The 14,481-nt window shown below is 49.8% G+C and overlaps 1 protein-coding gene across 1 annotated transcript in view; it reads left to right on the forward strand.

Annotated features, from left to right (window-relative positions):
- Positions 1 to 14,481, forward strand: part of LOC113206362 (diacylglycerol kinase eta-like) — a 78,330-nt gene that overhangs the window by 3,180 nt on the left and 60,669 nt on the right. The window contains exon 2 of the mRNA XM_052274494.1: positions 5,802 to 5,912. Within this exon, the coding sequence (XP_052130454.1) occupies positions 5,802 to 5,912 (111 nt within the window). The remainder of the gene's footprint in view (positions 1 to 5,801; positions 5,913 to 14,481) is intronic.

The following is a 14,481-nucleotide window of genomic DNA, read 5'->3' on the forward strand; positions in this document are numbered from 1 at the left end:
TAACGAAATGTTTTCTTTGGCTTAAGGAAAAAAATGCCTAAATTCAAGGAAAATTCTTTATTTTAAGGGCAATTTTACTTTGAAACAATGGAATTTCTTTGATTCAAGGAAAAAAATTCCTTATGTTGTTTCAAAGAAACACTTTTCTGGGTGTAATGGTGTTCCGTAGGGTTCAAATTAACCACAGTCAAAATGGGCCGCTACTTTCGAAATTTTCGGCAATGCTAACATAGTTACCACCAGTTACAGGCCAGACTGTTATGATATAGACTGTACTTTAGTTGTCGAAGTCAAGTGCTGTATTGGCCAAGCCAAAAAGGCGGTTTGCGAAGTTTCAGTCGTTTCAGTACACCCTGTACGGTGTGGATTGTAATCAAAAATTACAGTCGCGGGCCTAGTGACAAATTGACAGGGCGCACTGTTGTAGACGTTACCTGTAGGTTTTTTTTCTTAACAGTGCGGGGGACGGATGATCTGGAGGGTCGGCCCGCCGGAATGACGCTAAAGGGGCGGCCTGGAGGGGCGGTCTGGAGGAACTGCGTGGAAAGATGGACGGCCTGGAGAGAGGGAGACACAGAGACGGACGTCGTCGCGTAATAGTAATTGGCCATTTTCCCTCTGGCGAGATCGTTATCGGTTCACCCTGGCCTTTGACGTCAGGCAGGTGGAGGCGGTGGAGGCGGCACAGGTTGTTGCACAACAACGCCTGCCTCTTCGCGCACAGCTCGGTGCCACGGGCGAGGCCGCGGGGCGAGGCCTGCGCTCTGCCTTGGACGGATTTTTCTCTACGTATTATATTCTCACCCTCGTTCCTTCTCTACCCGCCCCCACCGGCTCTCTCTCCTTTCCTCACTCTCTCTTTTTCTCGTGAAGCATTTTGCCCCTGATATTCCCATCTCGCCTGCCTGCTGGTCTTGCTACAGCTCTGAACCACTAAAAGTGTTGTGAAATTTAATCAACCCAGTCCCGGGCAGCGCCTCGCTGACGCTGCCGCCTCCCGGAACTGCCCGTCTGGTTTTACTGTGCGTCTTGGGGCGCAAATGGTAGACGGTGCAAAAATAGCGCTGCGCACGAATCGTAATGACCAAAAAACTGTAACCATTATGATTAAATCGTACGATTTAGTTCATATCTTTTAGCACACTACCTACGTTTTGAAACTGTTTTATGATTTTGTTTCTAAGAAGTGATGATAAAACTCCAGAAAAGTTTGGAAAATTTTGCTTTCACACTGTTTAAATTTCAAATTTTCCAAACTGTTCGGGGGCCTGCTTCGTCTTTAATATGTCTTAGATATGATTTTGCCATTTTTAATTTTTTTTTACTTAACATCGTAAAAGTGCCACTTTTGCAGACAAAATAACTTTTAGAAAACGACAGAACTATGACAAATGATTGCGTTCTGTTTTTTTTGGTCGTATTTTCGCCTAGTCAGTCCTACATATTTGCTGTATTTTGTTTGCTTTTTATTAGCATACGAGGATAGTACTACGAATAAGATCGCAGTGAATGCCCTTTTTTAAGGTTTGAGACCAGTGCTCTCGTAGACGAGGCGCGTTGGGAAATAACTTCTGTTGCCGTTTTTCCTGGTTCTAATCTTTGCGTCGTTATTACCTTAACTCCGTGTCGCTGCGTCAGGAGGGCCGCGCCGTGCCGCGTCTACCCCCGCTGTGCGCGCCCCGCTATGTGAGCAGCACCTTATTGGATCAGCAACAAAGGCACTTAATAGCCATGTCCGGCCGCCCCGCCGCCACACGTCCCAGGCTGCACGTGAGAAGAAGGGGAGACACACACACATACACACAGAGAGAGAGAGAGAGAGAGAGAGAGAGAGAGAGAGAGAGAGAGAGAGAGAGAGAAGCTGCCCGCTCCATTAGGGCGCTATTTTTAACGTCGCCCCGCCACGCCACGCTGCAGCGTACCACACGGCGCTACGGACGTACTCTCCGAGTGAATGACCGATGCAGCCCTCGCCCAGCGGTCCACACACGCGGGCGGTCCTTTACAAACAAACACAGGAAAACGAAACGGAAGAAAAATAGGGCACCTGGGGCACCTGGGGCACCAATCCAAAAACAAATGGTCAGAGTAGGAGTTGAGTATTGTATTAACACGCTATAGGCCCGTTGACATTTTCTTCGCAAAAATGTTTGTATGCATTAAAAACCAAGTGTTCAACTGTCAACTGAGCACTTGCAGGATGTCCAACTAGATATAGTTGTAGTTGTGCATGTGCATTTCCAAGTGTTCAGAGTTCTTGTGTTAAACATACTCGTGTGTGAATTTGTTCAACAACTATCTTGTTGAACATTTCCATAAGAGCTCATATAACTCTTGTTGAACACTAGGAGTTATTGTGTTGAAGACTTGCAAGGACTTAGCTGCCAGAAAGTGTGTAAAACTTCATTCACCAGACTCTGTGAAGGACCGACTATGTGGCACTATTCTGTCTAAATAGGGGAACAAACCAACTACACGTAAATGCGTTATGAGGCTTTCTGAGTTTTTCGTGGCTCTCTATTAACACCAAATCGGAAATAATTCCAGCTAGGTCACCTTTCTGAATCAAGGGTATGCATCTGATCCCTAAAATAAAGATGCTAGGCCTTGTGCTAGGCCCAGTCATTCGGTGACGATCGGGAATGAGATCGGGAACTACTATTGATTTGAAAGGTCATCGTGGGAGGTGGAGGTGGTTGGAAGACGGAAGGAGCACACCATACTCTGATACATATTCGTGGGTTACGGGGAATTTTTAATGATGTTGTGGGTTATGAACTCATAACATAAAATATTGCAAATTCCAATTGTAAACCTGCCATTACAAAAGGGAGCGGTCGGAGCACGCGGTGTCACGTCCAGGTGCGAGTGACATCCCATAGAGCAGAGAGAGAGGGCCGCCCGAGGGCGCGCCAGATTAAAATACATGAATGTATTATTCCGGACGATCGCGGAAAAATAAAAATATGCGAGAGTGAAATGTCAATAATAGATAGACGGGCGGCTGGGCTCGGCTGGCGCTGCCCCTAGTGGTCCCTCGCCGCCCGCAGCGCACGTGGCGTTAGCCTGGGACCGGGAGGTAATCCCGCCCCTGGACCGCGACGCGGAGGGGACGGCGAAAGGAAACATGTAGAGGCGTCGAGAGAGAGGGAGGGAGATAGAAGGTGAGGGTTGGAGCGAGAGAGAGAAAAAGAGGCGTGGTTGGAGCGTAATCTCCGGCATTACGTCAATTTCGGAATAATGAGAGTTTCCAATGCAGGCCGGGCGGCAGCGCCGGCTGTGCCATGCGGGCGGCAGGCAGCGGCGTGTGGCGTCCCCCTCGCACTCACTCAAACACTGGCTCCGCTAAACGCACGGTAAAAACGAAGTCCCATTTTTTGAGGGAAAAAGGAAAACTTTGAGGGAGTCAGTAACTTTGAGGGATCTTTCTTGAAAAATAAGAACGACCCTCAAAGTAAGACAAATTTTGAGGAAGTCCCTCAAAGTTAGCGTGGCTGCTGCTGCACCCACCTCGCTACTTTAGAGCTTTGTAAAAACTGATCAAATTGTCAGTTGGCCAAATTTAATGTGTTTCTCTTAGTTTTAGAGCTGTGGAACTCGTCCTGAAAAGTTTGATGCGTGTACAATGAGAAGAAGCGAAACTGATTTTTTGAATGATTTACGTGTGCAAGTACGTCTGAAAGCACGTAAGCCATTCAAAAACTCTGTTTCGTTTTTTCTCATCGCACACACATCAAACTTTGTAGGACGAGTTCCGCAGCTCTAAAACTAAGAGAAAAACATTAAATTTGGCCAACTGACAATTTGATCAGTTGTTACAAAGCTCTAAAGTAGCGAGGTGGGTGCAGCAGCAGCCACGCTAACTTTGAGGGACTTCCTCAAAATTTGTCTTACTTTGAGGGTCGTTCTTATTTTTCAAGAAAGATCCCTCAAAGTTACTGACTCCCTCAAAGTTTTCCCTTTTCCCTCAAAAAATGGGACTTCGTTTTTACCGTGGGCAATTATTACTCGAAAACCAGAGCCAGGCGAGCAAATACGATTCCGTACCGCATGAACACTAATAATTAAACCATTTTTGGAAATTTCTAAACAAGCCCTGAAACTATAACGACACACTGGAAAAACAAAGGCACTAAACAAACAACACCTTTTCCTGGGCACTATAAAGTCAAGGGCGCAGTTTAGTGCCTTTCCTGGGGCACTAAAGTTTCGTGCCTTTCCAAAGACTAAACTTGTATGGAACTCATATGAAGATGAAAGGTGTGGAAGGTCACATTTAGTGCCTTTGGAAAGGCACTAAACTTTACTGTCTTTGGAAAGGCACTAAACTTTGTTAGTGCCTTTTAAAGATAGGGATTCACACCTTTGTTTTTCCAGTGCACTCCGCATCACACACCAGCTTGTTTCATAGCTATTTTCTCAAAGACACGGGCAATTTCATTCATTTTACTTTTTTTTCTTCTTATCAGTTTGCTACGCACCCTCATCACTGAGTATGTCCGCCGAATAATGCGTATACAATGTGCAGCAATGCGCATTGTTTAGTTTTCAGAGCGGGAAGCGAAATCGAAACGGTTCCAATCATGCAACTGGCGCTCAGCGCAGCGCCGAGCCCCTCTAGAAGAGTCATTGTTGTTTCAGTCGTTATTGAACGACCTTTTGCAGCCGATGAATTGGCGCGGAATGCCTGATGCGCATAGCGTTATGCGGGTCAACGGTACGGTGTCCATTTTACCGATACAAACATTAACAGACTCTCTCCTCCTCTCCTCTCTCCGTCCCTCTCCTCGTTTCCTCCTCTCTCTCTCTCTCTCTCTCTCTCTCTCTCTCTCGCTCTCTCTCTCTCTCTCGCTCTCTCTCTCTCGCTCTCTCGCGAGTTGGCTCGCCGCAGCCGCAGAGCTTTTGTGCCTCGCCATCGGGTAATGGGATTGGCTCTGGTCTGCATGCGACGGCCAATGCCAAACAGACGCACCGGCATAGCCGGGCAGAGCCGGGCATAGCCACAATCAGAACCGAGGCAAACATTGACAGAAGATGTGTGCGCACACAAGATAATTATAAAATAAGGCTTTACTTTGGGCACCCGCAGAAATAATTGAAACAAATGCCGTCCAAAGGATTGAGGCAGCAGGAAGCAGATGGTACGAGATATCTCTGTAGTTTGGAACAAAGTTCTAGACTTTTGAGAGTTAATGCTTGAGCTGACACCTCTTGATGTTATTTATTTACAATCAGTGCTGTAAAGTATTTTGATCTGGTAAAAATTGTGATGGTACGAATTTGGTGATGTGGTGTGCTCGGGGTGACCCCGGGCGTGCCCGCGGGGGACCGGGGGGGACACGACAGTGAGAGCCGCGCACGAACACACACTGTGCTAACGCGACCCTAAGTGCGTGCCCGTGTATCACGGCGTGTACACGCTGTTGTTACAGCGTTACTGTTCTCCCGTCTCTCTCACTCTCCGTCCCCCCTCCCCCCCAATCCGACCTCCCTCTCTGGCTGGATGACGTCCACGGTGACGTCGATGTGGTGCACCCCCTCTCCCTCAGGGATGATGTGGCCGCTAGCCTCGGTCCGAGAGAAGGCCGGAACTGATGAAGAGCGGAAAGACGCGGAATGTGCGCTGGAAAATTATCGGGATGAGGAAGAAAAATATTAAGGTCGTTTAGTCCCGCGATTATTCACTTTATTTCCGCTCGGATTGATTGTATATTGAGGAAAGATAAGAACAGAGGTAACCTTTCGAAGTTTTCCGCATTTAATTTGCTTCATTTCCCCGCCTCTTGTTTTTTTTTTTTCAGGCGCTGACGAAGGAGGGGTACCTGATGAAGCAGACCTCCTCCTTTAGCCGATGGCGCCGGCGTTACTTCAAGCTCCAGGGGACCAAACTCTACTACGCCAAAAATAATAAGGTAAGTGTGACGGCGCGTTTACACGAAAAAAGGTCACGGCTGTTAAGCTATAAACCAGTATTTAAGTGAGGAACACCTCAATAATTAGGAATATGCACACAGTACATTTTTAGCTATTAGCTAGACAGCTATTGTTTCGCAACATAGCTACGTTTTTAGCTTCAAAGCTAAATAACTAGTTATCTCTTATTTATGGTTGAGCTATATAGCAAATCTTTTTTTTCTGTGCGTACTTTTGTGACTGAGTCTGGCTTCGAGTACCGACCCCCCGTATCACATTCGCGTCTCTTTGGCTCGGCCACTAATTGGGCTAAAGGGGTGGGGCGTGGTGAGTGGGGCGGGGTGGGGCGGGGCGGGGTGGGCAGTACAGCAGGTGACCCGAGCCGTGTCGGAAGGCGAGCGAGCTCGCCGCGGCGGGTTGGGCAGCCCGTCCCAACTTAATGAGATGAGCCTAGGGCGGGGCCGGACGGGCCGCTGCCGGACGGTAACCGTGTCAATATTATCTCACTAAATGGCTGGGCTCGTGTCGTGTCGCTGCTGGACCCCCTGACGACGGCCCCCTTTCTGCGTACGCCTCGGCGGGCAGGCGCCTGTCGCCGGTGTTCACGTCTACGATCAACGCTGCACTCAGAAAACCGTTTGATCGGCGCAACGAAAACGGAAGGCAAGAGAATTTTACTTGCGTTTGATCCCCCTGATCACGTGATTTAGTCATGTTGATAAAGGTGTGATCGACCTGCTCATATTTTGTTTAGAATTCTTGATCTAATGTTAAGTTGGCTTGAGGGAGTAAATTTTCCATTGATTCATTTAACCCTTTTTTGGTTGTTAGGACAAAACGCTTTTCTCAGCGTGGACTGGTCAGCAGTCGTCGCGGACGGTACGGTCGCGACGCGAGGCTCCCATACCAAATGGTCTCAAATACTTGTCGCGAGCGTGTACGTATGGTGCGAGGGTGCCGTGCGGGGGTACTTTTTATTCATAAGCGTTCGACGGAGATGGCTTGGCCATAGTGTTACGATGCACACCCCTTCCCCCCTCCCCTCCTCCCCATGCGCTGGGGACGCTGTCGGCTGAATGGCGTCGTAAAGGGACTCGTCTCTCCGGCCGCACGCCCCCCCCCCCATCCCCCACTCCCTCCAATCGCAATTCCTTTCTCCTCTCCTGTGGTGTGTCGTGTGACCCTTCTTGTGTCTCGGCCTCTCCTTCAGCCCCCCGTCTCTCTCTCTCTCTCTCTCTCTCTCTCTCTCTGACTTTGGTCTGCTTCGTCGGGTGTCTCTGCCTCTCTTTCTCCCAATCATCCATTCGCCCCACCTGCGGCTGCTCCTCTCTCCTTCAATCGGTAGTACGCGTTTCTGACGTCTTTTGACAATTTCTCGGCCACAAGTCGCCCCGCCCCACCCCGCCCCCCGCGCCGCGCTCCAGTGCGCCACGCCTACCCAACCCAACTCCGTTCTTAGTCACCGCCCCCGGGACAACACGCGCATAATGTCGCAAGATGTTTCTCATCTCCGCCCCTTCCACCCCCTCTCCTGCTCCCTCGCGAACTCACCCTCTCTCTCTCTCTCTCTCTCTCTCTCTCTCTCTCTCTCTCTCTGCTCTCCTACGCTCTTCCCTCTCTCTCGGCTCTCCGTTCGTCGTACGCGCGCTCGTATCGCCTCCATAAACTGGCCGGCTGGGCAGTATTTTGTTTTACAGCCGCGCTATTCCACTATTTCGCGCACCACCGATGCGTGGATTGGAGCTGGGATGAAGCGGGGAGAGAGAGAGAGAGAGAGAGAGAAAGAGATAGAGAGAGAGAGAGAGAGAGAGAGAGAGAGAGAGAGAGAGAGAGGAAGAAAGAAAGAGATAAAAACAGACAACGCGGTTTTGTGGTACGTGGAACTCGCGGGCGCGTGGCGCGACTGCAACAAGCCGCGGATTCCGGAACTCTCCCCATCATCAGTGCGCCAGTGCGGTTCAGCCCGCCAGCCCTTTGGCAAAGGTCAGCCGGTGGGGTTACCCCGGGCACGGGTACCTGCGACGGGCTGCATGGGCCAGCGCGCCAAACGGCCGCACTGTGTCGCATTTGCAACGCTTGTGCGACCCCTGCCCTTTACCTCCCGGTTGCTTGTTGCAGAGCGAGGGACAAAGTGTGTGCGGCATAGTGGATGTGTGATATTTTCTCTTAGCTATATCCCCGCTCAGCCCCGCTCCCCGCTCGTAAAGCGCGTGTGCTCTGTCTCTCTCTCTTTCTTTTTCTCCCTCTCTCTCCCTCCACTCGCTCCCTCTCACGTGTCGCAACACGCAGTCACTTCCAGCTCCAGCCGGCTCCAGCCTATGAGCTCCAGGCTCCAGCTCTCACGTCACTTAGAGGAGGTACTTGACTGGCGGCGGAGCCTCCTTGTCTTCCTCCCGTATTCCTTCTCTCTCGCTCTGTCCCTCTCTCTCTCGTTTGCTCGCTCTCGCCATCCACCCTCTCTCTGTAACCAACCCGAAGTGAAACTGATTTGGCGGAGCGCACTTTGGCCCGCCGCCGAGTTGTAGAAGTGCCTCGTCGCGTGGTACACTGTCTGCAGTATCGATAGTAACGCCGGAAGGATGTGAAAATTAGGAATGCAAGAAAGTGGCGCACGGTTAGAAAGCTTGTAGATGATTTCTTTTCCATCCCCTACCGTCCTGTCCTGTGGTGGTTAGCTCGTCCCTCCTTCTGTCTCTCTTTCCTTATTCCCTCCCAACCCGCCGCGTGTTTCCTCCTGGACTCCCCGAAAGTCTCCGGAGTCTACTAAATTGACGTCAAAGAGAGATGAAGGGCCGTGTCTCCACCCCCTCTTCCCTCACCCATACTTTTTGTACTCTGCGGAAAATGGCACGTAAGAGCACATCACTGCAAATGATTTATCTCGTCTCAGCGCCGGCCTTGTGTGCTTCACTTCTCTCCGTTACTTGTGCCCGCCGCGCTCTTCGGCAAGAAAACCTCTTCGGATATCGCAGACCTGCTTGGTGTGGTCGTCCGTCCACCTTGGCTTGTGGCACGGTTTTCAAGCCGTTTCCAAAAACTTGCGAGAGGGATAAAACACACTTATTTTGAAAAACAAATGCTGGGCAGGTGTTTAACACGTTGAGCCCCACGTGACCACACGTATGGTCACATTAACCCGTAATTAGCACCCCCATGGGACTCAACGTGTTAACTGTAGCGTAATTAAAAAGTGAATCATTACTTGACCGCAAAGGTAGGAGTAAAACTCTACATCTTTCAGGCGTTTTAGCGCGGTTTAGTCGATCTATAGGAGGGTTTTTTATATTGCCATTCGGGAGCAGAACCACTTGTGCCTGCGTCAGTGTGGTGGAAGGGCGTCCGAATACTAACTGTTAATTTATACCGTCCCCCACGCTTTTGTACCCTGTCCCGTCGCCGACTCCACTCCGCTTGCCATCTCGCCTCGACCAAACCAACCCTCTCCTCTTTCCAGCCATCTGCGCTTCGGGGATTTGGGGATAAAGAGAAAATATTACGTCCAGGGAGCAGTAGGCTCGCTGCGCGCCGGCCCGCCCGCCCGTCACCATCACACAGCACAAGGACGTTTCCTCGACTGGAATGGCTTTAAATAACGAGACAATCAATCATATTTCTTGGCGTGCTCTGAGGAAGAAAGACTCGATTTAAGGTTTCCTTCGGCAAACTGTCAAAAGAGGCGGACTCAAATTGGAACGCGACGCGAACTCCAGGAATTCAGCTTGGTTCACCCAAGTTTGATCAAGGTTATTCCAGTGAGTGAGTGAGTCTGGCGGTGTGAGTTATTCACCCAGAAGAAAAAAAATAACTGTTTCTGTTGTTCTTAGTGCCTTTTTGTTTCAAATGTATATTGTGACAATGTGACCATCATTTTTTTTCTGTCTATGCGGAGAGATAGTTGTCTGGGTTTGGGTTGTAAAAGGTGACCAAAAGAAAACACTGAGGTGCACTGTAATTACAAAACAAATTGCGTACGATTTCCGTTTCGTAACGCGATGAAATCTTTCGAGCAACGAACGCAGCCAAATCCTTCGCAATAGGATCGAAACCCGCCATAGGTTCCACCAGCGTAACGTCGTGTATTCTCTATTCTTTCTCAGCAGCAGGCACATGAATAGCAGTAGGCGTTTAGGCGCGGCGCTCTGCTGGCGGCGGTAGACTTACTAAATAATTCGGAACGCGCCCTGCTGCACGCCACGCCCTCGCTACGCCGCGCTCTGGTCCGTGCCTGGCCCCGCCCCGCCCCGCCTCGGGCCCGCCAACCGCAACGCCCGCCACCCGCATGAACTCACAGTCCGACGTTGAAATTAAGCAGCGCCCGCCTAAAGTAACTCTCTGCCTGGAGAAAGAGTGTGTGAGAGAGAGAGGGCGAGAGAGAGCGAGGGAGAAAGAGAGAGAGAGAGAGAGAGAGAGAGAGAGAGAGAAGAACAAGAATAAAAGACGAAAATAAAGGGGGGGGGGGCGTTCTCCGGTGCGGTGCCGGCGCCGTTGGCCCGGCGGTGTCGTGTTTATACATCTTGCATCCATAATTGAAGGCGCGGCAACCGGAGGGATTTAGATTCCCTCCAATCTGTTATGCTCCTCTTCGCTCTGCGCCGCCCGCTCCCGCCCGCACCGCGGCCCGTGGCGCCCGCGCTTGTAAATTCACTGGATTGGCCGTTCATTTTGGCGCGGCGCACCCGTCACTGCGCGTCGCTAACGAGACTCTCCACTCTACCCCCCGGGCTTGCGGGTATCATCCTCGCTGCTGCTGCCTCTAGGATATTAATTCCAGACATTTTAAAATTAGGAGTTATGGTGGGAAATAAACTGCGAAAATATATGTAACATTGTGAATCGACTGAGGCTTTTCGACGAGCAAATCGAACATTTACGGCTGTTGCGCTCGTATAATTTACTACTCTCTCTGTGTTTGAGTGTGTTCAGAAATGTGAAGCCTCAGTTTTAAAACTATAAAAATACTGTGAAACTAAAATGCATGTGCAGAGAATTTCTTCTCAAGAATTTAACAGTGTACCAAAATAACCTGGGGTAGGGAGTCGACATCCCACGAATCCCCTACAAATTGAAATATTGAAAGATGCCAGGCAATTAGCGTGAAAACGTCCTGTTCTGCGTGTAGCGGGGCGGGGTACGGGTGCCTCGGTCTGGAGCCCAGGCCGCCTGCAGCGGGCGGGGTAGGCCGCGGACCCCACAGGCGCGCCGGGCGGCTGGCCTATGCGCGGGCCCGCAGGCGCTTTCCCCACCCCAGCGGGAGCGGGGACGATGTGCTACACAGCGAGTTTCTTACGAACAACTTGCCTCGAAACGTTGCTCTTCGTAACGTGCAATAATTGGAAGCCTTTGTAAATACAGACAAATGCTTACTACTGCAATGACGTCCGTTTGTATTGCTGACCGTGGTTGTTCGAAGCAGTATGAACAAAAGTCGTTTGTAATATGGCTGCTTCGAAACCTTTGTAGGTTACGAAACCAATTTTTCGTAAAGCAACGTGGATGGGTGCAGAGTATGTGGAAGGAGGGGCTTACTCTGCGTACCGGAGACCGCAACACACGTTGGAACCGCTCTGCGGTAACTACATTTGAGCGCTCGGCAGGACGAGCAAGAGAGGATAAGACCAAGGTGTTTTCGTGTAGTACTTGATTTTCTTGAGTGCATTGAGCTTGTTCCTAGCAGTAGAATATCTAACACAAGAGTAATGTAGTTTGATCCATTTTGAAGGAACCAGTTGTATTTATTCAACTGTATGTTTTTTTTCTAGACGATGGCATACGGGGGGATACGGGTGTGGAGTGGATCGATTCATTAAAATAGAGAAAGAGAAAAAGGAAATATAATTAAGGGGGGACGGTGATATGTCATGTCATTAGCGCAATAGAGAGAGAGGGGGGGGAGAGAGAGAGAGAGAGAGAGAGAGAGAGAGAGAGAGAGGGGCGCAGTGCATACGCCTCTGGGTTCGGACTGCGCCTGCAGTTGCTGGGTTCTTTTGGGATGTTCTGAATAAAAGCGGAACCGGTGCTGCAATGACGCTGTTCGTCCTCACCAAGCAGCGCCAAATCTGTACGCCCGCTTCGCTGACATACGCAGTGATTTTGTCCAGGGCATGCAAACTTAACATTTTTTGGAATTTTTGATGTTCATATCTCTTAAACGGTTTGAGTTAAAAAAGTTATGAATAGGATAACTTAAATTTAAAAATCAACTTCAAATTTAAGTTATCCTATTCATAACTTTTCTAACTCTAACCGTTTAGGAGATACAAACACCAAAAAATCAAAGAAATGTTACGTTTGCATGCTGTGATTTTGTCTTTACTTTTTTTCTGTTTTATTGGCAAGCAGCGCATAACAAAATAATGTCGCAAGAATACACTGGAAAAGGGTGCTAAGACCTCCCTTGCAAAGGCACTAAGAGTTTAGTGCCTTTACAGAGGAACTAAAACTGCCAAATGCACTAGATTTTTTAACACCTTTAGTACTCTTTAGTGCATGAACAGGGGCTCTAAACTCAGAATTAGGTTAGTGCCCCAGGAAAGGCACGACTTAGCACCTTTGTTTTTCCAGTGTAAAGATGAAACGCAACTATAAGGAAGGGTTGCTGTGATTTGTAACTTGACGACATTCTTCTCGGAAAGCTTTTCCATTTTTTTAAAAAAAATATTTGTTTATTCTTGACTGTGGACATGTAGGAAGGTGTGTTGTGCCCACCCACAGTAGGTGGTGGGGCGGAGCGGCAGCACCGAGGCAGAAGGCAGGCAGCATCGTGGGTGAGGCAGCGGGGCGGAAGAACACGCCCCATCAGCCCCCCAATCAACGGCCTCGTCGCTCAGGATCCCCTTCCTCTTTTTTTTTTGCTTTTTTCCGATCACATGCTCTACCCTCTTCAGATTGATTTCTGTTTGCAAAATTTCTGACATTTTGGTCATTGATTATTTAAATTTGTTGTACCTTATAAAATTCCTGCACCATGCGTTAGTTTGCGGGCTAAAAAAATTGTAACAGAACAGCTTTGTGTTGTTCCTTCTCAGTCCTTACCCGCCGAGCCAACCCATCAGTCTGCACCCGGGCCGCGCCGGAGTGCGTAGCGACGCCCCTGTCGTGTTGGGTTTCTGTCGGATTGTATCCGTACGACGGGCGCTCCTCCCTCTCCCCGTGTGTTCGTGTGTGTGTGTGTGTGTGTGTGTGTGTGTGTGTGTGTGAATATACGGGAGAGAGAGAAGTCGACGCTGCCACACCACGAAAACGGGCTCTCGGAGAGTCGGAGGACAATCAGACGTTGAACGTCGCGAGCGGGCGAAAGAGATCCATTTCACGCGACACGCTTGGCGCCGTCACGCACAGGTTGTGTCTTCCCTCCCCTCATCCCCCTGCTTCGTGTCCCTCCCCAAAACCACCACCCCCGAAGATTGAGTTCAAATTTAGAGCCTATTGTGCTCACCCTTCTCCTACGCCCCCCACCCGGGCAGGACCGAAGCAAATCACTTGCATCTCTGGCACCGCCGCCCACTCCCCATCCCCATCCCCATCCCCCTTCACGTCTGACGTGTGCTCAACTGACCCATTTCCCTATATCAACCCGTCTGCAGCAGTCTCTCTCTCTCTCTCTCTCTCTCTCTCTCTCTCTCTCTCTCTCTCTCTCTCTCTCACGCCTGCCAATCTCTTTCTTTTCAGGAGGGAGTTGTCGCTCTGTCTGACTATCCGCGTTTGAGCGTGTAGGTGAATCTTCCAACAAGAATTTTGTACACTATTATTTTTCCTGCACGGAGTTGAAATGTTTAAAACTATTAACACTGTTTGTGGAGGTGCAACTTCGAACCCTTATTTTTACAGAGTGTATTCATTTTACTGAGCCTCAGCTATCAGCTCACGTATGTATCCTCTATCCTTTTATATCTCAGCCTTTTGCAGTTTTATCTAAATGAAAATAAAAAATAAAAGATTGCTCTAGGATGGGGAAAAACAAGGATACCCTATGAGGTTGCAATCCCAATTGATGGATTGGTTTTCACCTTATAGAGAGCCCCATGGGAGCATGAGTCCTCTGGAGCCACACCTCCTCTCTCGCCTCCGCCGTAAACATACGCGAAGCCCTTCCGTCTCCTGGTAACCTTTTCCCTTTCGCTTGTCTGGTATCCTCTCTAAACGCCGAACCCGCAGGGCTTTGTAGCGCACGTGTGCTTGCGCCCCTCTCTCTCTCTCTCTCTCTCTCTCTCTCCCCCTCCCTCTCTCTCTCCCGTCCCCTTTCTGTCCCTCTCGCTCTCTCCTCCCCATCTCCCCTCACTCTCTCCTCTTTCTAGGCCTTTGCCAAGTTTTCTCATCCCCGCAGTCCTTTCTTCTCCACTCTTTTGTGAAATGGCAATAAAGTCTCCTTCTTTTGCTTTGGCTTTAGACGAGTCTGACCAGTGCGTACGGCGGGCGGCCAGCTCGATGGGTGCTCCCTCCCTTTTCACTTCTCTCCTTCCGTTCCGCTCTCCCTCTCCCTCTCTTCCTCTCTCTCTCCCTCTCCCTCTCTCTCTCTCTCTCTCTCTCTCTCTCTATTCCTCTCCCTCTCTCTTCCTCCCTCCCTCCCTC

This window comes from Frankliniella occidentalis, unplaced genomic scaffold (genome assembly GCF_000697945.3).
Source record: "Frankliniella occidentalis isolate FOCC.00 unplaced genomic scaffold, Focc_3.1 Scaffold398, whole genome shotgun sequence".
NCBI lineage: Eukaryota > Metazoa > Arthropoda > Insecta > Thysanoptera > Thripidae > Frankliniella > Frankliniella occidentalis.